The sequence below is a fragment of the Centropristis striata genome, chromosome 14 (assembly GCF_030273125.1).
Source record: "Centropristis striata isolate RG_2023a ecotype Rhode Island chromosome 14, C.striata_1.0, whole genome shotgun sequence".
Lineage (NCBI taxonomy): Eukaryota > Metazoa > Chordata > Actinopteri > Perciformes > Serranidae > Centropristis > Centropristis striata.
The window spans coordinates 35,051,674-35,075,076 of NC_081530.1; the positions used below are offsets into that span (position 1 = coordinate 35,051,674).

The 23,403-nt window shown below is 35.8% G+C and overlaps 1 protein-coding gene across 1 annotated transcript in view; it reads left to right on the forward strand.

Moving 5' to 3' along the window:
• The first annotated feature begins 1,267 nt into the window (after positions 1–1,267).
• LOC131984426 (uncharacterized) overlaps positions 1,268–23,403 on the forward strand; it is a 33,650-nt gene continuing 11,514 nt past the window's right edge. The window contains exons 1-6 of the mRNA XM_059349246.1: positions 1,268–1,404; positions 1,542–1,653; positions 3,076–5,222; positions 9,069–9,243; positions 14,076–14,516; positions 16,372–18,414. Coding sequence (XP_059205229.1) covers positions 1,366–1,404; positions 1,542–1,653; positions 3,076–5,222; positions 9,069–9,243; positions 14,076–14,516; positions 16,372–18,414 — 4,957 coding nt within the window. The 5' untranslated portion in view covers positions 1,268–1,365. The remainder of the gene's footprint in view (positions 1,405–1,541; positions 1,654–3,075; positions 5,223–9,068; positions 9,244–14,075; positions 14,517–16,371; positions 18,415–23,403) is intronic.

The window sequence follows — 23,403 nt, forward strand, 5'->3', positions numbered from 1 at the left end:
AGAAACACTTTGTTGTTTTATTTGTGATGGCTCCCTTAAACTTTATATATTATAAAGTATATATATTTCCCCTTTATGAGGAAAAATGTTTTTGTTTATTGTAGGATTGTCATACTCTGAGTGGAAATCTTTGTGGTCGACCGAAAATAACTGAACAAAACGTCTTATAAATGTATTCTGTCTTTAAGTGAAGAATTAATCTCTTGAATATTTATGAAGATAAATATATTTTATTATATTTTACTGTTAAAAAGATTCAGTCGAGGTTTGTTTGAATGATTATTTTTGATATACATTTTATCAGACTTAAAAGATTCTCCCACACTCACATAAAGTCTCAGCTCCACTCATAAACTGACATCTTGTCTGTCTGTTTGCTTTTTTTGTTTGTTTCATATCTTTATTTGTAAAGTGTCTGAATTTAATATATTATTATTATTATTTTGAGGTTTTTAAATCCTCCCTAAAAACATACTTTTTCTCCCTGGCTTTTAATCAAGTTTAAGTGGACATCTGGCCAAAAAAAAATGTATTCAAATTTTAATTCATTTTATTCTATTTTCTTTTTATTCTATTGCTGCATTGTGTCTATGTATTTTAGTATTTTAGTTTTTACCTTATTTCCTGCAACTGCGATATCTGTACAGCACTTTGGTCAACCCGGTTGTTTTAAATGTGCCCTATAAATAAAGTTTGAGTTGGGTTGAGATTATAATAATAATAATAATAATAATAATAATAATAATAATAATAATAATAAAAATACAATCTTAATTAAATAGGCAATTTCAAATCCAAATTTCGGAAAATGTATTTCTCTAATATTTTCTTTTATAACCAAAAGGGGAATGTCAGAATAATAAAATAAAATAAAATAAAATGAACAGAAGTTTTTTTTCCAGTCCTCTGAACTTTTTTTAAAAAATGAACAAAGTAAATTACGTTTTAAAAAAATTTATTAAACAAATTAACATTTTTTTTTCAAAAGCCATTAATCAATTACTTAATTATTATTAATTAATTTTGGAAAATAAAATATGTAGGGCCATTAATACAAATGTAAATAATAATTTAAAAAAATAAAAATAATAATTGCTCACATTTTTGTTATCACTTTGAGTAAATTTTGTGACATATTAATTTATTTATCAGCTAATTTATTTATTTATTATTTTTGATTGTCGCAGCAGGGTTTTATTTTGAAATGATTTAGTGTAGAGACAGTGTGAGCGGAAGTAGCCGGTCCGCCCCGTATTCCTTCCGCCCCCGGAACTAATGTTTAGTATGTGATCCGTGTTTCTCGGCCGGAGCAGTAAAAGCCTCCAGTGTTTCTTTATAAAGGAAGAGAACATCACAAACTGCTGGATGTGGTTTGAAAAGCTGAAACTAAACTACAAAGAGCAGGTTTGTTTTACTTTCTGCCGCCGGAAACGCGTTTACTGAAGCTAATGTTGCTAAGCTAGCGTTAGCCGCTAGCAGCTAGCTCCTGCTAACATGTTCTTTCTTTCTCCTGCTGGACTTTAAGAACCTTGTTTTCTCAGATTCAGGTCGGGGGAGAACTGAGGAGGATGGACCTCAGACTCAGGAACTTTAGTTTGAAAATCAAAGAGGAAGTAGTTTTAAAGGAGGACTCAGACTGTATCATCCATCAAGGTGAGCTAATGATTAATTATTACACATATTTAGATAAACACAATAAACAGATACATGTAAACAACCTGCCACTTTGTTTACAGTTCAGCTTCTGCTCTTAAAACAGCAACAGAATAATAAAACAACAAACAAACACTGAAATATGGTTAATAAACAAACTAACAAGAGAATTCTGATGATCTGAGTTTGTTTATTATGAATCAAAGTCACAAAAGTCTTTTTTACGTTTTTTTATTTACATTTGGATTAATGGCCCTACATATTTTATTTTCCAAAATGAATTAATAATAATTAAGTAATTGATTAATGACTTCTGAAAAAATAAGTTAATTTGTTAAATACATTTTTTATGAATGTAATTTACTTTGTTAATATTTTTAATAAAAGGTTCTGAGGACTGGGAAAAAAAACTTCTGTTCACTGTTTTTTTAATTTATTATTCTGACATTCCCCTTTTGGTTATAAAAGAAAATATTAGAGAAATAAATTTTCTGAAATTTGGATTTAAAATACCCTATTTAATTATGATTGTCTTTTATTATTATTATTATTATTATTATTATTATTATTATCATTATTATTATTATTATTATTATTATGCAGCACAAGTATTGCTAAAAGTCTTGCTGTTAAATGTAATATGTCATATAACTAAAACATTTAGTGACAGATAAAAATAGATTATGACAGAATTTTTATGAACCCTTTCTCCTTTAGTTCCTCATATGTTCGTTTCTCAGGAACAGCAATAATGTTTAATTATCCAACAGTGTCTAAAAGAAACTAAAAAATCCCAATAAACAATGTTTATATTTGAATTTATAACTCCATTATTAACCATTTCAATAAATATTTAGTGCAGTGGTGTTCTTTCCCTCTCACAGTTTAGGTTCAATGAGGAGAATTCACAAATTTTTCATTTAAAAAAAGGCATGTTGAAAAAAAATGTTCTTATGTACATTGGAAAGAACTATATATAAAATACAATGGTTTTATGTGACATTTATTTATTTTTTTGCACTTTTATTTTTTTTGCATTTTATGGAGTGAAGTTGATCACCTCAGTGTCTATGTAATATAAACGTGCAAATATGTGAAATGAAACATTTTCATTTGATATGTTGATTACACTTATTAAGCCAAGCAGAAGAAGTTTCATGCCAAAAAAATTTAAAAAAATTCGATTCACCATGAATCTGGTGGCCTTGAAGTGGCCTTCACACACACATTTCTACACTTTTTTTTTTTTACTTTACTTTTAATATAATTATAATTTTGCCTCATTTTTATGTGGAATAAATTTTTTTCTACATAACATATACAGATAGAGGCCTGTAAAAATAGAAAACTTCATGAATCATCTCACATATTTCATTATAACTTCATTAATAACTGTATTCATGTGTTTTGCTTCTCAATCAGATGTCCAGAAATTGATTGTTGTTAAAGAGGAGATGCAGGAGTGGAGCTCCAGTCTGGACCAGGACCAGGAGGAGCCAGAGCCCCCACACATTAAAGAGGAACAGGAGGAACTTCTTCCTGTCCCTGTGAAGAGTGAAGAAGATGATGAAGAGAAACCTCAGTCCTCACAGCTTCATCAAACACCAACTGAACAGATGGAAACAGAAGCTGATGGAGAGGACTGTGGAGGACCAGAACCAGACAGGAACTCTGATCCAGATCCACATTTACAACCTGATACTGGTGACGAGCCTGCAGACTCTTCTGAACCTGAGACTGATGACAGCGCTGATTGGAAGGAGACCAGAGAACCTCAGTCAGGCTTGAACTGTAGTGCTGATGAGAAACCATTCAGCTGCTCCCAGTGTGGGAAAAGATTTGGCTGCAAGGCAGAGCTGAAGAGACACAAGATAACTCACACGGGAGAGAAACCGTTCAGCTGCTCGGTGTGCGAGAAATCGTTTACTCAGAGTGGAAGTTTACAGAGACACATGAGAATACACAAAGGGGAGAAACCGTTCAATTGTTCAATGTGTGAGAAAAGCTTTATACAGAAGGCAAAACTGAAGTACCACATGGCAGTCCACACAAAAGAGAAACCATTCAGCTGCTGTGAGTGTGGGAAGAGATTTGGCTGCAGTGGGTATTTGAAGAAACACATGAGAACTCATACAGAGGAGAATCCTTACAGCTGTGGAGGACCAGAACCAGACAGGACCTCTGATCCAGATCAACATTCACAACCAGATGCTAAAGACCAGCCTGAAAACTCTTCTGTAGTAAAGACTGATGACAGTGCTGACTGGAAGGAGACCAGAGAACCTCAGTCAGGTTTGAACTTTCTTCATAATGACGAAGTCCCTGTTAGTGATTCCGGATGTAGTGCTGATGAGAAACCATTTAGCTGCTCTGAGTGTGGGAAAAGATTTGACTGCAAGGGAAACCTGAAGAGACACATAATAACCCACACGGGAGAGAAACCATTCAGCTGCTCAGTCTGTAAGAAATCTTTCATTCGTAGTGGATTTTTACAGAGACACATGAACATCCACTTTGCAGAGAAACCATTAAATTGTTCCATATGTGGTAAACGATTCTTACAGATGTCAAAACTAAAATACCACATGACAGTCCACGCAAGGGAGAAACCATTTAGTTGCTCTGAGTGTGGGAAGAGATTTAGCGCCAGCGAATATCTGAAGAGACACATTAAAATTCACGCAGTAGAGAAACCTTTAGGCTGCTCAGTGTGTGGGAAAGGCTTCACTGAGAGGAGAGATCTGATAGGGCACATGAGGACTCATACTGGAGAGAAACCATTCAGTTGTTCAGTGTGTGGTAAAACTTTCTCTGACATTAGACAAATGAAGAGACATTTAAAAACTCATTCAAGAGAGAAAACATTCAGCTGCTCCGTCTGTCAGAAATCTTTTAGTCAGCCTGGATATTTACACAGACACATTACGGTCCACAAAAGAGAGAAACCATTCAAATGTTCAATATGTGATAAAAGATTCATAGAGAATGCAAAACTTAAATATCACATGGCAGTACACACAAGTGAGAAACCATTCAGCTGTTCGGAGTGTGGGAAAAGGTTTGTCTCACGTGCATATCTGAGTAGACACGTGATAAGTCACGCAGTGGAGAAACCTTTCACCTGCTCAGTGTGTGGGAAAGGTTTTATTGAAAGTAGAGATTTGATGAGACACAAGAGAACTCACACCGGAGAGAAACCATTCTGCTGCTCAGTGTGTGGGAAAGCTTTCACTGACAGCAGACAGATGAAGAGACACGTGAAAGCTCATACAGGAGGGAAAACTTATAGTTGTTCAGAGTCGGAGCCTCCAGCCAGCAGCTTAACTGAACAGATGGAAACAGAGGCTGATGGAGAGCACTATGGAGGATCAGAACCAGACAGGAACTCTGATCCAGATCCACAATTACAACCTGAGGAATATTTTACTGGAGGAAGTCTGAGCCAACAGATGGCGGTTCACACAGGGGTACACAGCATAAATCAGGAGGAGCCAGAGCCGCCACACATTAAAGAGGAACAGAAGGAACCTTGGACCAGTCAGGGAGAGCAGCTTCAGGGGCTGGAGGAGGCTGATGATATTGTTTAATAAAAATGAATAAAGTCATCAACCCAGTATTCATCAGCACAATCACTGCCTAATCTGTGGAAAACACTGCAAAGGTTTTAACATAAACATCTCAGGTCCTGTTGGATTTATTCAAAATTGACTGAAATCATACTGACACGTATTTTTGACATTATGACTCTTGCCATTACCCATAAATTAATCAAAAACAGATTTAATGAACGAATGAACCACACAAAATGAAATGAAGGTATTCTTGGCAGTGATTATTCCCATGCTGACACTGTTGCAGACAGCCAAGAGGCCATCACAAATAGCTTAATTGACAATAAAGGTTTTGACCAGCAGGAGGGTTTGGGAGCACATGAAGCCTCGAGAAATGGACCTTTCTTTTAACCAATTGGATGGAAAGCTTCAAGGTTTCATGAGGCTTCATCTGGCCATCATGTTATGAATAAATAAAGAGACGGCATATTCACCTTAAAACATTTTGCAATTCTGGTACATCTCTGTTGACATTGATCAGAAGTTCTGAGGTAGAAACAGAATGGTATCATCAGCAAATAAAACAGCAAATGTACCACAAAAAAGCCAAACATGAAGAGTCTATTCTCCACATTCACGATGCTCAGATAAGATGTTTCCAGCTGATCTTTCAGCTCCGCCTCTCTGTTCACCTCAGATTTTGTCTGATGAAGCTGTGAGGCCTGACCACCAACACATGTAATACAGATCAACTCCTGTTGACACCCCCTTCGGTTTCAAGGTCTGAAACAAAGAGAGTAAAAATATGTAATATTTATGATAAACAATAATAATTTCCAGTCAGAACAGTGTTTATAATAAATTTTCTTATGATAGTGTGCAGTTTCTGTACCAAAAAGAAATAAATATAATGCAAATGCACATACCTGTAATAACAATACAGATCACCTCCTACTGTCATCACCTGTCAACCAACAACAACAAGCTTTCACCACACAAAGATTGGCGTCTTTTTAACAATGCACCTTTACTCTACTTCAGTGTGTCCAACAGTGATGACAGAATATATGAAAATTACAACACAAGACATCATTAAACATCACTTCTCTTAATGCCAATGACGGTAAGGAACAAATCCTATATACACAGTATTAAAGTAAAGTAAAATAAAATAATAATGATATAAATAGTAATAATAAAATAGCGGAGCAGAGAAAAGAATCCATTTCTTCAACGTTTTACAAGGGCAAAATACTAGATAAAAACTTCTGCTTACATCAAAATGATACAGAAAATTAATTTCGTCACAAATTAATATCACAGTCCTTTGTAAAAAAATTTAATCTAAAAACAGGAAGTTATCCGTTACAAATGCAAAATCCAACATTCTTAGTTCACACCTTCAAAATAAAAGTTATCTGCATTTTCCTAATTAACATCAAATTAAAAGTTTGTGACAGTTAAGTCACCTTCACATTCTTCTATTTTAACTCTATGGAGTTTTGTTCTATTTCCTCCATGTCTGAATCTTTCCATCCTGCCTGTATTCACCACTTAAAACATGTTTAAATGCCATGTTGGTATATTTTTTCACCTTTATGACCTAATAATAATTGATTTTGTATTCTGACTTACTGGATCAACATTTAGAACCTAAAAGAAACAAAGAAAACCCTGTCTGACTTATTTGTTTTTTGTTATTTTGTGTCTTTTTTTAGTCATTTTGTATCTTTTTGTGTGTGTTTTTTATCATTTTGTGTTTTTTTGGTCATTTTGTGTCTTTTTTTTACATCTGGAAAATATCTATTCCTACTGATAGGTGAGTAAGTCTTCATTTCTGATAGTTTCATAAACTTAGACTGTTGAATACATTCATTTCAATGAATTTGAGTTGGTTCAATGTTTCCTACAGGCAACATTCAGACAACAAACCGGTTAAAAAAGTTCCTTTTTTCATTTACACGTTTATTAAATAATTAATGTTCAAATTAATTTTAAAAAACTTTCTTTTTCACTTGTGCACCGTTATGGTACAATGTTGCCTACTGACAACAAACCCCAAAAACTTCAGAATTTTTTTTTCCAGTGTATGTTTATTTAGTCTGTTTTAAGACAAAAAGCAGAAACCTCCCTGTCTGAGCAGTGAAGCAAACTGGAAGAGCTTTCAGCCTGCAGTCTGTCAAACATCCAGCAGGGGTCTCCAGCGTCCCATCCTATCTCTCTCAATACAGACTGAGACGACTTCTCACCTCATTTATTAGCTCAGAAAACATTCTGGTGGCAACATAGACACAAAGTGACCGAAACAAGACACAAAACGACCAAAAAACACGCAAAATGGCCAAAAATAGATGCAAAATGACCAAAAAAAGCCACAAAATTACCAAAAAAGACACAACTTGACCAAAGAAAGACACAAAATGACCGAAAAAGACATCGCTAAAAACATGCAAAGAAAGACTCAAACTGACCAGAAACTGAAATTACCATTGAAGCCACAAAATGACCAAAAAAAGACAGAAAATTGCCAAAAATAGATGCAAAATGACCCAAAAAAAGACAAATTGACCAAAACAAGACACAAAATGACCAAAAAAAAGACGCAAAATGGCCCAAAATAGATGCAAAATGACCAAAAAAGCCACAAAATGACCAAAAAGACAAAAATTGACCCCAAAAAACACACAAAATGGCCAAAAAAAAAACACTCTTTGTGACATCAATATCTCTCAAATATGTGTTTTTATTTCTAAGGTATATTCAGATCATGAAAACTTTCCACAGCACTTGAAACTTATTTTAAATTTAATTCTCAGGTTCACTCTTATCCAACGTGTCAATCTTTAGATCTTCATCCTCCAAGATTTCTGACATGCAGAGGTCAATTTATTGTTGAATTTACGGACTTAATTATGGATAAATACTGTATATTGTTTGTTATTGTCGTTATGAACGACAATAACAAATAAATAAAACGTTTTTCTATTATCAGTTTGTTATTACTTTCTTATTACTATGGCTATGATTTTAGGAGGAGGCTCTGATATATATATATATATATATATATATATATATATATATATATATATATGCTGGTCAAAACCTTTATTGTCATCTCAACTATTAGTGATAGTCTCTTGTCTGTCTGCAACAGTCAGCATGACAATAATCACTGCCAAGAACAGTTTAAATTGATTTTATGTGGTTCATCATTCATTCAAATAATCTTTTTTGTTTAATTTATGGGTAATGGTAAAAGTCTATTAATGTAAAATAAAAATAAATAAAAAAACGTGTCAGTATAATTGCAATCAATGTTTGAATAAATCCAACAGGACATGATATGTTTATGTTAAAACAGTTGCAGTGTTTTCCAAAGATTAGACAGTGATTGTGCTTATGAATACTGGGCTGATGATGATGATGACTTTATTAATTTTTATTAAGAAAGAATATTTTTGCCACTGTGTTTGGACTCGTCATCAATGACGTCACTCTCCCTTAAAGAAACAAGCCTCGAGCTTCATAAAAGACTTCCTGGATTTCTCGACACACGCTCCGAAGCCTCAGCACAGTTTGACACATCACTAGTTAACGGCAGTTTACTGGTTGTTAGAGAAAAAGTTTGTGTTGTGATCCGTCAGAGCCTCTGTGTGTCCGGATAAACCTGTCTGAATGGACTTTGTGCTGTTCACCTTTTCTTTCTGGATGTTTTACCTCTGACTCATCTCCCGGTAGACTACAAACTCATTCAAGTTAGCTTAGCATGCTAGCTGGTTAGCACCACGGCGCTAGTCAGAGTGACTGAGTTTGTGTGGAGAAAAAGTTGGTGTCACTGTGTGAAAAATGTCCAAAGTCCAAACGGTGAGAGCGCTGGTGGAGCAGCGACTGACTGCGGCTGCTGAAGAGATATTTGGGCTGTTTGAAAGAACGATAGCAGAGTACGAGGAGCAACTTTGTCGTTCAAAAGAGAAGAACGAGCGACAACAGAAACTACTGGACGCTGTTTTCAACCCTCAGATTCACTCACACAGAGCAGGTTAGTTACTTTACTTCAGTTACACAGAGCAGGTTAGTTACTTTACTTCAGTTACACAGAGCAGGTTAGTTACTTTACTTCAGTTACACAGAGCAGGTTAGTTACTTTACTTCAGTTACACAGAGCAGGTTAGTTACTTTACTTCACTTACACAGAGCAGGTTAGTTACTTTACTACAGTTACACAGAGCAGGTTAGTTACTTTACTACAGTTACACAGAGCAGGTTAGTTACTTTACTTCAGTTACACAGAGCAGGTTAGTTACTTTACTACAGTTACACAGAGCAGGTTAGTTACTTTACTTCAGGTACACAGAGCAGGTTAGTTACTTTACTTCAGTTACACAGAGTAGGTTAGTTACTTTACTTCAGTTACACAGAGCAGGTTAGTTACTTTACTACAGTTACACAGAGCAGGTTAGTTACTTTACTTCAGTTACACAGAGCAGGTTAGTTACTTTACTTCAGTTACACAGAGCAGGTTAGTTACTTTACTTCAGTTACACAGAGCAGGTTAGTTACTTTACTACAGTTACACAGAGCAGGTTAGTTACTTTACTTCAGTTACACAGAGCAGGTTAGTTACTTTACTACAGTTACACAGAGCAGGTTAGTTACTTTACTTCAGGTACACAGAGCAGGTTAGTTACTTTACTTCAGTTACACAGAGCAGGTTAGTTACTTTACTTCAGTTACACAAAGCAGGTTAGTTACTTTACTTCAGTTACACAGAGCAGGTTAGTTACTTTAATTCAGTTTACACAGAGAAATATTGCTGATGTTGTCTTCTGATTACCAGTTTCTTATTCGGCAGTTAAGGGGAAATGTAAGGGAACACTAACTTACATTGTTTAGCGACTGATCCTCAGTTATTTCACACCTCTCGCCGTTATATAAGTGTGTTAGACATTAGGTGGAGTCGTTTTGCTCTCTGAGAAACACTGTCAGATTTGTTCAAGCTTTATTCTATTTGTGGAATTCAAATAAAGGCAGATTTCAATGCTTTTTCCATATGGAGACCAGGCCCAGACAGAAAAACACTCTACCTAGACTGGTCAACTCTGGACTTGTTTAGATGTCATTATTAATAATGATAATAATAATAATCAGCAGTACTAACAGTGACTATAATAGTAATAACAGTGATAACAATATGGTTTGAATAATTATATCACAGAAACACAAAACAGTATGAAAAGGAAGAAACAAATAAATAAATATTATTAAAACCCAGATAGAATTAATAATTCGGCGAGAAAGAAATATCTATTCAAAATTGTAACATCAACAGCAAGAATAACACAATAATTATAATAATGACCTATATGTCTTTTACATATGATTGTTAACGTTTGCATTTGCCTCAAACCTGAGCATCACTTACAGTTAAAAAAATATGTTAAGATGGCAACCAAAGTTATTAATAATTATCATCATAATTAACTACAGGTGCATCTCCATATATTAGAATATCACAGAAAAGTTAATTTATGTCAGTAATTCAATTCAAAAAGTAAAAATCACACATTATATAGATCCATTACACACAGAATGAAACATTTCATGGCTTCATTTATTTAATTTCTTCTAATTATAATGATTATGGCTTACATTTAATTAATTAAGACCTAAAATTCAGTGTCTCAAAAACATTTGAATAGTACAAAAGACCAATATTAAAAAGTATGTATAATATGTAAACGTTGTCCTCTTAAAAGTATGTCCATCTATATGACTCAATACTTGGTTGGGGCTGTTTGACTTGAACTACTGGAAATTTACTTTTACATCATATTCTAATTTATTAAGATGGCTACCAAAGTTTCTAATAATTATCATAATTAACAATATAAAAAAACATGACTTGATTTACTTTAAGTCACCGATAGAGACATTTAGCTTAGCTTAGCTTAGCCTAGCTGTACTAAGGTTACTAAACTATTATTAGTTAAAACTTTGCAGAAGATCCGTTCAATGAACATTTAAGGCTCATTTCCTCTATTGAGCTGCAGCTCTAAAGGCCACATCCTGCCCTTATATTGAGCAAGTCTCACTTCCTCTATTTGGCTGCAGGTCCAGAAAGCACATCGTGTTATCATACTAAACATTTCCTGAAAACCGGTTAGAACGAGATAAGATCAGGGTGCAGCTGTTTCAGAAAGAATCTACACCAAGAATCTACACCACAGGTTTAAAAAAGAGACAGAGAAACGTTCTCCACCAAGTACTAAGTCATGTTTTGTTAGGGGATCAAATACTTATTCAGTACTGGGATTTAACTAAGTACATTTACTCAAGTACTGTACTTAACCCTTGTGTACTCCTAAAAAAAAAAAGTATAACACCCATGACATCAGACTGGTTTCAGAACATGTAGAAAAAAATTATTACCAACTAATTTTTTCACCTTTTAAGGCAACTCATGACCAAAAAATTGGTATATCATTTTCAATGTACAATGTTTTCAAAACATAAGTTTAGACTAAAAGTTGATATAACCTTCTCTGTACATTCCTATCAAGAAATTATTATTTCAATCCACTTTATTTATATAGCACAATTTTAGCAAACACAAGGTTTACAAAGTGCTGCACAAATAATAAATAGATAACACAATACAAAGAGATGTGGTAAACAATGGAACAGTAAAATACAATAAGATAAAATAAATTAAAAATAGGATAAAAATGAATAAAATAAAATGTAAAATGGACTGCCCGCACAAAATAAAATATGCCTGTATACAAATAAAAACAAAAAAATCATAAAATCAATTTCACTATAACTATTGGGGGGGGGGGGGGGGGGATCAGGTTTTATTACCCTTTTTTCTCTTGAAATGAGGCCCTAATTTTGTATATTTGACTAAAATTGACCAATAATAATGAAAAAAATATGAAAATTATATATCAATGTGTTGGTCATGAGTTACCTTAAAAGGTTAAAAAAAAAAAAAATTGGTAATAATCTTTTCCTACATGTCCTAAAACCAGTCTAATGTCATGGGGTCCTTTTTGACCCTTCGGCACTTTAAAAGTTTATAAAACTTGTAAAAATGTATGAAGAAAGTTGAAATTTATATTATCTATAAAGGATGCAGAGGGGCACATATGCTGAAAATGACAAGAGTACAGGAGGGTTAAGTACAATTTTGAGCTACTCGACTTTACTTGAGTATTTCCATTTTATGTAACTTTATACTTTTAATTCACTACATTTTGAGTCAAATATTGTACTTTTTTACTCCACTACATTTAGCTGACAGCTTTAGTTACTTTTCACGTCGAGATTTAACATGAAAAACCTGATTAATTCAAAGTGATAAGAAATTTTTTTTACATTAAAACTCATAACAGTACATTAAGTAGTTAAATTAGCCCTGTATTTACAAAATTAAAGCTCTGCTTGCATAAATGCATCAATAATAATAATCTAATAATATATTTAGTATATATAAAACAATCTGAGTGGGTCCATTCTGCATAACAAGTACTTTTACTTTTGATACTTTAAGTACATTTTGATGTTGATACTTTTGTACTTTTAATGAAGTAAGTTTTGAATGCAGGACTTTTACTTGTAGTGGAGTAATTTCACAGTGAGGTATTAGTACTTTTACTGCAGTAAGGGATCTGAATACTTTTTCCACCACTGTTCTTATGTCACTCAGTCAAATGCAAATAAATGTATAACTTTTATAAAGATACGCTGTTTTAAACCCTCAGCTTCACTTACACATAACAGGCGAGGTTATGTAACAGTATGTCAACATTTAAAAGCATAAAAAGCAACTGTTTACTCAGTTATTAAACCTGGAAGTTAGTTAGCATTTTAGCTCCAACTCCTCAAACTCTGTGAGGGTTCTGAAAGTGTTGGTGGTTAGATGCTAAAATGAGTTTCTGTGGTTAACACGGGCTTAAGATACGATCGTGTTTTGTTGTACGACATAAAACACATCAGTAATTATAAATACCCCCACTTTGTAGTCCTTAAAAAGGCGGCTGCAAACAAGTGGTTAAATGAGATGATGCGGTGGCTTTCCGGGACATTAACCCTTTGATGCACAAAATGGGTCAAAAATGACCCGCATTCATTTCAACATCTTCAACTGTATCAACAGCTAACTAACTAATTACTTGTACCTTTCATACATGAACTTACTCTCAAGGTAAGCTAAACCTAATACAATTTTGTGTACAGCTATCTTTCACACTTATCAAATATTTTGTTAGGGTAACGTTAGAACAATTGGAAGAAAAAAAAGAAAAGAAGTACAAAGGCTGTGCTTGTTCAAAAAGTAGGAAAGGAAAAGGAAAAAAAGGATGATTTGTGCTAAACAAAAACAAGATATTTACTGAATACACGGAATAATAAATTATAAAATATATTTATTTCAAAGATGTATAATAGAAACACTCAGCCGTACATGAAATAACATTGAAAATGGATATGGGTCATTTTTTATTTTTTTTATTTTTGCCTTATTAGGCATCAAACATAATAAAAGTTGTGTACATCTGTGAAGGATTATCCTGCTGTCAGCATCAGAAATGTGTGTTTGCCCAAAGCTTTTTCTGCAGTGATCCAGAAGCCAATGCAAAAATCCTGTAGGCGAATTCTCAATAGACCCCATTGAGATGTTACTCCAGGTTGGCCTACAAAAAATATGTCATTTCCTTTGCTCTGATTCTACTCACTTATTACATGCCCGTTAGAGGGCACTGCCATGCTGTGAACAGTGCAACACATTCCACGCAAAACGATGTATTTACGCTAAAAACAGCCCTACTTTAGATGTTATAAGAGCCTCTGTGTGTTTACTCTTCTCTGCAGGCGTCCAGCAGCTGTTGGTGGTTAAAAAGAAGGAACCCTCTGAGCAGCAGGAGAGGAGCTCCAGTCTGGACCAGGAGGTCACAAAGCCCCCACACATTAAAGAAGAACAGGAGGAACCTTGGACCAATCAGGAGGGAGAGCAGCTTCAGGGGCCCACATTCACTCCTGTCCCTGTAAAGATTGAAATGAAAACTGAAGCTGATGGAGAGGACAGTGGAGGACCAGAACCAGACAGGAACTCTGATCCAGATCCACAAGTCCAAACGGTGAGAGCGCTGGTGGAGCAGCGACTGACTGCTGCTGCTGAAGAGATATTTGGGCCGTTTGCAAAAACAATAGCCGAGTGTAAGGAGGAACTTTTTCATTCAAAAGAGAAGAACAAGCGACAACAGAAACTACTGGAAGTTGTTTGCAACCCTCGGCTTCAGTTACACAGAGCAGGTTAGTTACTTTACTTCACTTACACAGAGCAGGTTGGTCACCTTACTTCAGTTTCACAGAGCAGGTTAGTTACTTTATTTCAGTTACACAGAGCAGGTTAGTTACTTTACTTTGGTTACGCAGAGCAGATTAGTTACTTTACTTCAGTTACACAGCAGGTTAGTTACTTTACTTCAGTAACACAGAGCAGGTTAGTTACTTTACTTCAGTTACACAGAGAAGGTTGGTTACTTTACTTCACTTACACAGAGCAGGTTAGTTACTTTACTTCAGTTACACAGAGTAGGTTAGTTACTTTACTTCACTTACACAGAGCAGGTTAGTTACTTTACTTCAGTTACACAGAGCAGGTTTGTTACTTTACTTCAGTTACACAGAGCAGGTTAGTTACTTTACTTCAGTTACACAGATAAATATTGCTGATGTTGTCTTCCGCTTCACAGTTTCTTATTCGGGGAAATGTAAGGGAAAGGGGAAATGTAAGGGAACACTAACTTATATTGTTTAGCAACTGATCTTCAGTTTTTTCACACCTCTCGCCGTTATATAAGTGTGTTAGACATTAGGTGGAGTCGTTTTGCGCTCTGAGAAACACTGTCAGATTTGTTCAAGCTTTATTCTATTTGTGAAAATCAAATAAAGGCAGATTTCAATGCTTTTTCCATAATATAAACTAGTTTAGACCAGGCCCAGATAGAAAGCCACTCTACCTAGACTGGTCAACTCTGGACTTGTTTAGATGTCATTATTAATATTGATTATAATAATAACAATAATAATAAGTAGTACTAACAGTGACATTAATAGTAGTAACAGTGATAACAATATGTTTTCAGTAATGATATCACAGAAACACAAAACAGTATGAAAAGGAAGACACAAATAAATATTATTAAAACCCAGATAGAATTAATAATTCATGATGAGAGAAAGAAATATCTATTCAAAATTGTCACATCCACAGCAAGAATAACACAATAATTATAATAATGATGTGTAAGTACTGATGTGTTTTACATATGTTTGTGAGGTTTAGATATGCCTCAAACCTGAGCGCCACTTATGTGGGTCTCACAGTTAAAAAATGTGTTAAGATGGCTACCAAAATTATTAATAATTATCGTTTATAAATATCATATCTCAATAATTTTTAATTATATAAAATAACATGACTTGATTCAGTCTAAGTCATCTATAAGTGGGGAACCAATCTGTAAAACAGAGAAAAGATAGCTACTTTAACTAAATCTGTCTAATAAAGTTACTAAAATATCAATTTGGAACTCCCATATTCATATTTAGTAAAGGTTTAAGGAATTTGGAGTTCTTCTGAAAGAAGAGGTTGACTGGACGTGGTTGCAGAGTGGTCGCTGTTGTATTCCAAAGATGCTGAGACCAAGAGTCCTGGTCTCTGACCTGACTGCTGCTGTAGTTAACTTTATTATTTAAATCTAAATGCAGGCTTGTGCGGCTACATTCAAGCACACCACATGCAATGTTGAGGACAGAGCAGTTTGTGTCCCTAATCCAGATAGGAAGAAGGTATATAAAAAACAAGCCATTGTGCAGAACTGAGTTTAAAAAGGTGTTTGCGGCTGAAATATGACAAATGCTGTTGTATTTCCATTCAAATCAGTCCAATATGCACAAATGACCACAATATCTGTGGTTTCCTGGGGTCCCAACATAGCTATACCTCAGTGGCCCAGTGATCTTGCAGTCAACCTAACGGGTAATGCAAGGCGTAAATTAGCTTTGGGAGTTCATATGCAGACATAATTTTCTCAGTGGACTATTTTCAGTGCAGTACAGTTTAACAATGTGAAATCACAGTTTTCCCCAATGTGTGTTTCAGTGTTTCCTGCAGATGTCCGGCTGCTGTTGGTGGTTAAAAGTGAGGTTCCCTCTGAGCAGCAGGAGAGGAGTCAGGAGGACCGAGAGCCCCCACACATTAAAGAGGAACAGGAGGAACTCTTGATCAGTCAGGAAGGAGAGCAGCTTCAGGGGCTCCCTGTCCCTGTGACAAGTGAAGACCAAAAGAAACCTCAGTCCTCACAGCTTCATCAAACACAAACTGAACACAAAGAAACAGAAGCTGATGGAGAGGACTGTGGAGGACCAGAACCAGACAGTAACTCTGATCAAGATCCACTTTTTCAACCTGATACTGACAACGAGACTAGAGACTCTTCTGAACCTGAGACTGATGACAGTGCTGATTGGAAGGAGACCAGAGAACCTCAGTCAGGTTTAAACTCTCTCAGTGATTCCAGATGTGGTGCTGGTGAGAAACATTTTAGCTGCTCTGAGTGTGGGAAAAGATTTAGCCACAAGCAAAATATGAAGGTACACATGCGAACCCACACAGGAGAAAAACCTTTCAGCTGCTCAGTGTGCGGTAAAGGTTTTAGGAGAAAAGGGCATCTGAAGGTACACCAGCAAACCCACACGGGGGAGAAACCTTACAGCTGCTCAGTTTGTGGTAAAGGTTTCCGTGGAAGTGGGGATGTGAAGTTACATATGCGAACCCACACAGGAGAAAAACCTTTCAGCTGCTCAGTTTGTAAGAAATCTTTTACACAGAGGGTAAGTTTACAGGAACACATGAAACTACACACAGATTCGCACATGAGAACCCAAACAAAGAAGAGTCACACAGGAGAGAGATGTTTCAGATGCCCAGAGTGTGGGAAAGGTTTTAGTGGGAGCGGGAATCTGAAGGTTCACATGAGAAGTCACACAGGAGAGAGGCCTTTTAAATGCTCAGAGTGCGGGAAAGGTTTTAGTGGAAGTGAGCATCTGAAGGTTCACATGAGAAGTCACACAGGAGAGAGGCCTTTCAGCTGCTCCGTGTGCAGTAAAGCTTTTCGTTCAAATGGGGAGCTGAAGAGACACATGAGAATTCATACAGGAGAGAAACCTTTCAGCTGCTCAGTGTGTGGTAAAGCCTTTTGTGAAGGTGCTAATCTGAAGGCACACATGCTATCCCACACAGGAGAGAAACCTTTTGGCTGCTCTGTATGCCATAAATATTTCACTGATCGTATACACCTCAACAATCACATGAGAATTCATACAGGAAAGAATCCTTTCACCTGCTCAGAGTGTGGTAAAGGTTACAGTGGACGTGGGGTTCTCAATAAACACATGAGAATCCACACAGGTGAGAAACCGTTCCGCTGCTCGGAGTGCGGTAAAGGTTTCACTGGAAGTGGGAGTCTGAAGGAACACATGCGAACCCACACAGGAGAGAAACCTTTCAGCTGCTCAGTTTGTGAGAAATCCTTTCAACAGAAGAGAACGTTACAGTTACATATGACAATTCACACAGGAGAGAAACTTCTCAGCTGTTCAGTTTGTAAAAAATCTTTTACAAGCAGTGGACAATTGAAGCAACATATGACAACCCACACAGGAGAGCAGCCATTCAGTTGCCCAGTGTGTAAGAAATCTTTTACCCAGAGGGCAGATTTACAGCTGCATAGGAGAATTCACAAAGTAGAGAAACTTGTCCACTGTTCAGTCTGTAATAAATCTTTCAAACAGAAGGGAAATTTACGGCGGCACATGTTCACCCACACAGGAGAGAAACCATATGAATGCACAGTCTGTGGTAAAAGATTTTCCCAAAAGAAACAAGTGGAACAACACATGCCAGTCCACACAGGAGAGAAAAATTTCAGTTGCAGTGTTTGTAACAAAAGATTTAACCAGCCGTCACATGTCAAAAAACATAAATGTGCTGGTCGCCCTGCTGTACAGTTACATCAAACTGAGGAGAACAAAGAGGCAAAGTGTCCAGACAGCAGCCCACATGAAGAGATGCAAACAGAAGCTGATGGAGAGGACTGTGGAAGACCAGAAGCAGCTAGAAACTCAGATCCTGATGGAACCGAATAAAATAAATTAAAAAATTCCTGCTCTGGTTGGTAAAGCTTTTGGGGGCCACCTACACAGAGTCTCTGGTTGCCACAGAGTAACTTTTCTTCACCTCATTTCGAACTTTAGATCATGATGATATATTTTTTTAATGGACAGACACCCAAGTTCTCCACAAGAACTGCACTGCTGCCTTATCCTGCTACTGTGTTTTTAATCTCATACAAACCACTGAGAGTTGATCTTGTTTTTTGTCAGTGTTTTTCTTTGTAGTGTTCTGACACTGCGACCCATCAGCCTGTTGCCAGAAATCATGTTTGTGTAGGATTTTACTGCAGACATTCATGTGTGTTGCAATAACCAAAGTTGGTAACACTTTATATTAAGGTACACACATTCAACATCAATTAGTTGCTTATTACCATGCAAATTAGTACCTTATTGGCTCTTAATTAGTCATTATTTTCTAGTTATTAATGCCTTATTCTGCATGGCCTTATTATACAACCAGTAAGACTTTAACTAAGAGTTTTCCCTCCATAACCTCAGAATTATTGTTGTTTTATATGAGTTGCGATCTCAATATGCTTTATAAAATGGACTTTACAAGGTGGTAGATATGTTGGAACAGATTTATATTCATTAAGTGTTATTTAAGGAGAGTAATTATTCTTTAGGTACTACCACCTTATAAAGTCCATATTATAAAGCATATTAAGATCGTAACTCATATACAACAACTTCCTTACTTACTAAAGATAAGCAGTGATTCTGAGGTTATTGAGGGAAAACTCTTAGTTAATGTCTTACTGGTTGTATAATAAGTCCATGCAGAATGAGGCATTAATAACTACTTAATAATGACTAATTGAGAGGCAATGTGTTACATATTTGCATGCAAATAAGCAACTAATTAATGTTGAATACTTGTACCTTAATGTAAAGTGTTACCCATAAGTTTTGTTTACTCTGCCTGCTTCAGACTAGACACAGTTTCTGCCTGTTTCAATAGTCACTGTGTCAGATTATGAGATTATTATTATTATAGAGTTATACAATCTTGTCGTGACTTTGACAGACTGCATGTCAAAGTTACTGTATATGTTTCATGATTAATTCTATAATGTCATTTTTTTAAATGCCTTTTATCAACGATTCACCCTTTGGACTTTTCAGTGGCGGACTTGTCGTTGTTGTATTTTTAAATAGATTTCACTATAATTTAATTTTTAAGACCATCAAGCTATTGAATAATACTGTAAAAAAAAAAATATATATATATATATATCATGTCCCATTATAATAACTTTCCGATTGATTTTTTTTAATTTTGTGGTTAATATTTGTAATCATAGTCTATTTCCTTAACTAATTATTCAGTGGTATTTGCACTTAATGTTGTAAAAAAAAAAAAAAAAAAGAAAGAAAGAAAGAAAGAAAAACAATGTAAAATGTAAAAGTCTCTTCTTTCTCTCACATCAGTCAGTACGTTTACATGACACTTGAAAAAAACTAATTATTGCCTTAATCTGACTATAACTGGACAACTGAATGGCATGTAAACGTGTTAGTCTGACTGATGTCGGAGTTCTACGATAAATAATAATGATGCCCTCTAGAGCAAGAATCCGGCAAACATAAAAAAAACCCTACATGGTTCGGTCCGATGGTTTTAATTGTCAGCACCGTATCATTAATTATTTGATCTGGATCTAATTTTAACTGAACGCTAATCAAAATCAAGTCTGCCACTGGGACTTTTAGTGCATTTCTTTTTTTTTTCTCTGAGGCTGAATGCTACAGAGAAGATATTGATCCTCTTTTTCAGTCTTTTCAGGATTAAAGAAATATTTTCAAGTCATTTTAAAATTCTACTAAGCTTGATATAACTTTTAATAAATCTGTATTTGTGTACATGGACTGTACCAACAATCAAAAATATTAATAAATGATACTTTGTTTTGCATAAAGTGTTCAGTATGAACTTCATTCAAACCTTTCGGCTGCTCAGACAGTAAGAGGTCTTTTTTACAAGATAAGCCAAACAGGAGGAAAACCTTCCAGCTCCTCAGTTTCTGGTAATGGGTTTACTCCCAAGCACCTGAATAAGTCATTTGAGAACCGACAGCAAAGAGAAACCTTTCAAATGGAGCTGATGGAGAGGACTTTGGTGGGCCAGAACCAGCCAGGGACTCTGAACCAAATAGAAATATTCAATCAGATACTGTTCGTGACTGGAAACAGTTCCAGATATACTTATACTGCAGCTTTGTTTTTTAGACTTGCAACAACAAATTGTTTTACAATCAAAAGCATTAAGGATGCACTGATAGTACAATCAGTTTAGTTTCTCCTTATGATGGGAAGTCCGTGCCAGACTGGTGTAACAATATTTATTTTTGAAATATTTTGCTCAAATCTGCTCTGTGTCCTCTTTTAGCACGTTCTGGTGCCTTTGTTTTTAAATTATTCTATGCAAATAAATGTTTGTGTCAAAAACGTGTATTGAGTGCAGATTAATAAGGGGAAAATGTATTTAAATGATTTTAGCATAAGGCTCTAGAGCTGCAACAATTATTCAATTAATCGAACAATAAACGATTATTAAATCAACTATTTTGATAATTGAATAACTGGTTTCAGCAGTTTTTTTATAGACAATAAATCCAAATTATCTGATTTCAGCTTCTTCAATGTGAATATTTTATGGTTTATTTGTTCCTTTATGGCAATAAACTGAATATCTCTTTGGTTTGTGGACAAAACAAGAGATTTGAGGACGTCGTCTTGTGGTTTGGGAAACACTGATTGATATTTTTATACATTTTATTGACCAAACAACTAATTGATTAATTGTTTAACCGACAGATTAATCAATAATGAAAATAATCGTTAGTTGCAGCCCTATAAGGCTCTAACATTAAAACATTTGAAAAGAGTGAAGTGCTCTTAATACTTTCTGAATTCACTGGAAACTCGCCATTTTTTCCTCTTTATTTCACAGTGAGAGAAAGATGAGACATTTAATATTTAATAAACATCTCCATGTTAATGAAAGAGACGGCAAGCTGGAATCGTGGCAGCTGTTATATATATTTATTTTCTTTATTAACGCTGAGAAAAGAAATAAAACATATTCCGGTCAATATTTTTTTCATTTTAAATGCAGTGCTGTTATCACTTGTTGAAATGCTGTTACCGCTGAGAGATTACGTTTTAAGGCTCACATTACAAAATAAAAGTCTGTGAGCTTAAAAAAAAAAAAAAAAGTAAAAAAGCTTATTAACATAGTACTGTACTCATTTTTGTAAATGTGTGAAAATATGCATCTCTAAAAATGTTTGTATATCACTCTGCACGTTAAAAAGTTATTTATTTATCTTGAGGGAAATTGTTAAGCAGCAGTTTAAGCACAAAAACACAACAAGTTTAAATAAAAAAGAGTAATTTTTGCCAAAATATAAATCCGTAAGGTGCAAAAAAAAACTACGCAAAGCGTCTCAAAACAAAATTTCTCCCTTTAATGATTAAATTCAAGATGATGGCCGATCGACGTTTATTTTGAAAGTGTCCCACCAAGTGTCATTTGAACCGGATGTTGTTCTTTTAGCAATATGGCGTCTAACGTTCGTAGAAACAGTTTTTTGTGTGAGAAAGTTTGTGTTCTGATTCGTAAAAGTCTCCGTATGTCCGGATAAACCTGTTTGAATGGACTTTGTGCTGTTCACCGTCTTTTTCTGGATGTTTTTCCTCTGACTCATCTCTCGGTAGAGTAACGTAGCAACATATTCAAGTTAGCTTAGCATGCTAGCTGGTTAGCACCGCGGCGCTAGCCAGAGTCTGTTTGATGGAGAGCAAACTGTGTTTCTGACGGAGTTTGTGAGGAGAAAAAGTTGGTGTCACTGTGTGAAAAATGTCTAAAGTCCAAACGGTGAGAGCGCTGGTGGAGCAGCGACTGACTGCGGCTGCTGAAGAGATATTTGGGCTGTTTGAAAGAACGATAGCAGAGTACGAGGAGCAACTTTGTCGTTCAAAAGAGAAGAACGAGCGACAACAGAAACTACTGGACGTTTTAGTGAAACCTCAGCTTCACTCTCAGGCAGCAGGTCAGTGCTTCAAACTCTCAGGCTACGTTCACAGGATGACGCGAAAGTGGCGTTGCGTCTTCACTTTTTAATCCACGTTCAGACTGCAGGCGAATCTGATTCAAATCAGATTCCTACTCAAATCCGATTTTTAGGGCTGACTGTCCACACTGTTTTAACAAGTGTCCAAATCGGATATGGCTCTGTTCAGACTGGGCCACATTATTAACTGATCTGACAGGTTGCTGTAGTAACGGCGTCAGATCGTCTGACGTCATATAATTGCGACAGCGACAAGAACAATAACAACAAACATGATGGAGGCAGGTCACCTCAGTATATTGGCCTTATCACTGTCCAGTAGAGGTGCAGAACATCTCAGACGCACCAGGGGAGAAACCGGGCGGATGGACGCCCCCGTCGGCCCGCATGAGTCGGGCGAGGCTGCCGGTGGACACCTCTTCTCCGTGTAGAGTGACGTCACAGACAGTCAAAACCGATCGAGTGTTTGGAGCTGTTCAGACTGAGACGCATCTGTCCAAATGCGATTTGAAACTACCTCCCGAAGATGGTTTCGATCCGGTCTGCAAAAATCGGATTTAATGTGATTTGTGACTATTCAGACTTCAAAAGAGCCATCCAGTTCCAATCTGGATGGGCTAAAAATTGGATTTTGGCTGGCAGTCTGACGAGCGTTTTTGGGAGGAAATCTGCATGCATACGGTGGTGCTAAAGTGTCATCTTATGCACGCAGACTTCACATGCACCGTAAAGGGCATGTGGAAGTTTTCACGCAACGCATTTCATCAGTTACTCCTTCCACAAAGTTCTCCACCATCAACTAGATCTCCCAGGTCTCGTTCACAGCCGTCTGGCTCGCCTTCGACCAATTAGTGCATCCAAAATGTGATAGAGGTAATTCC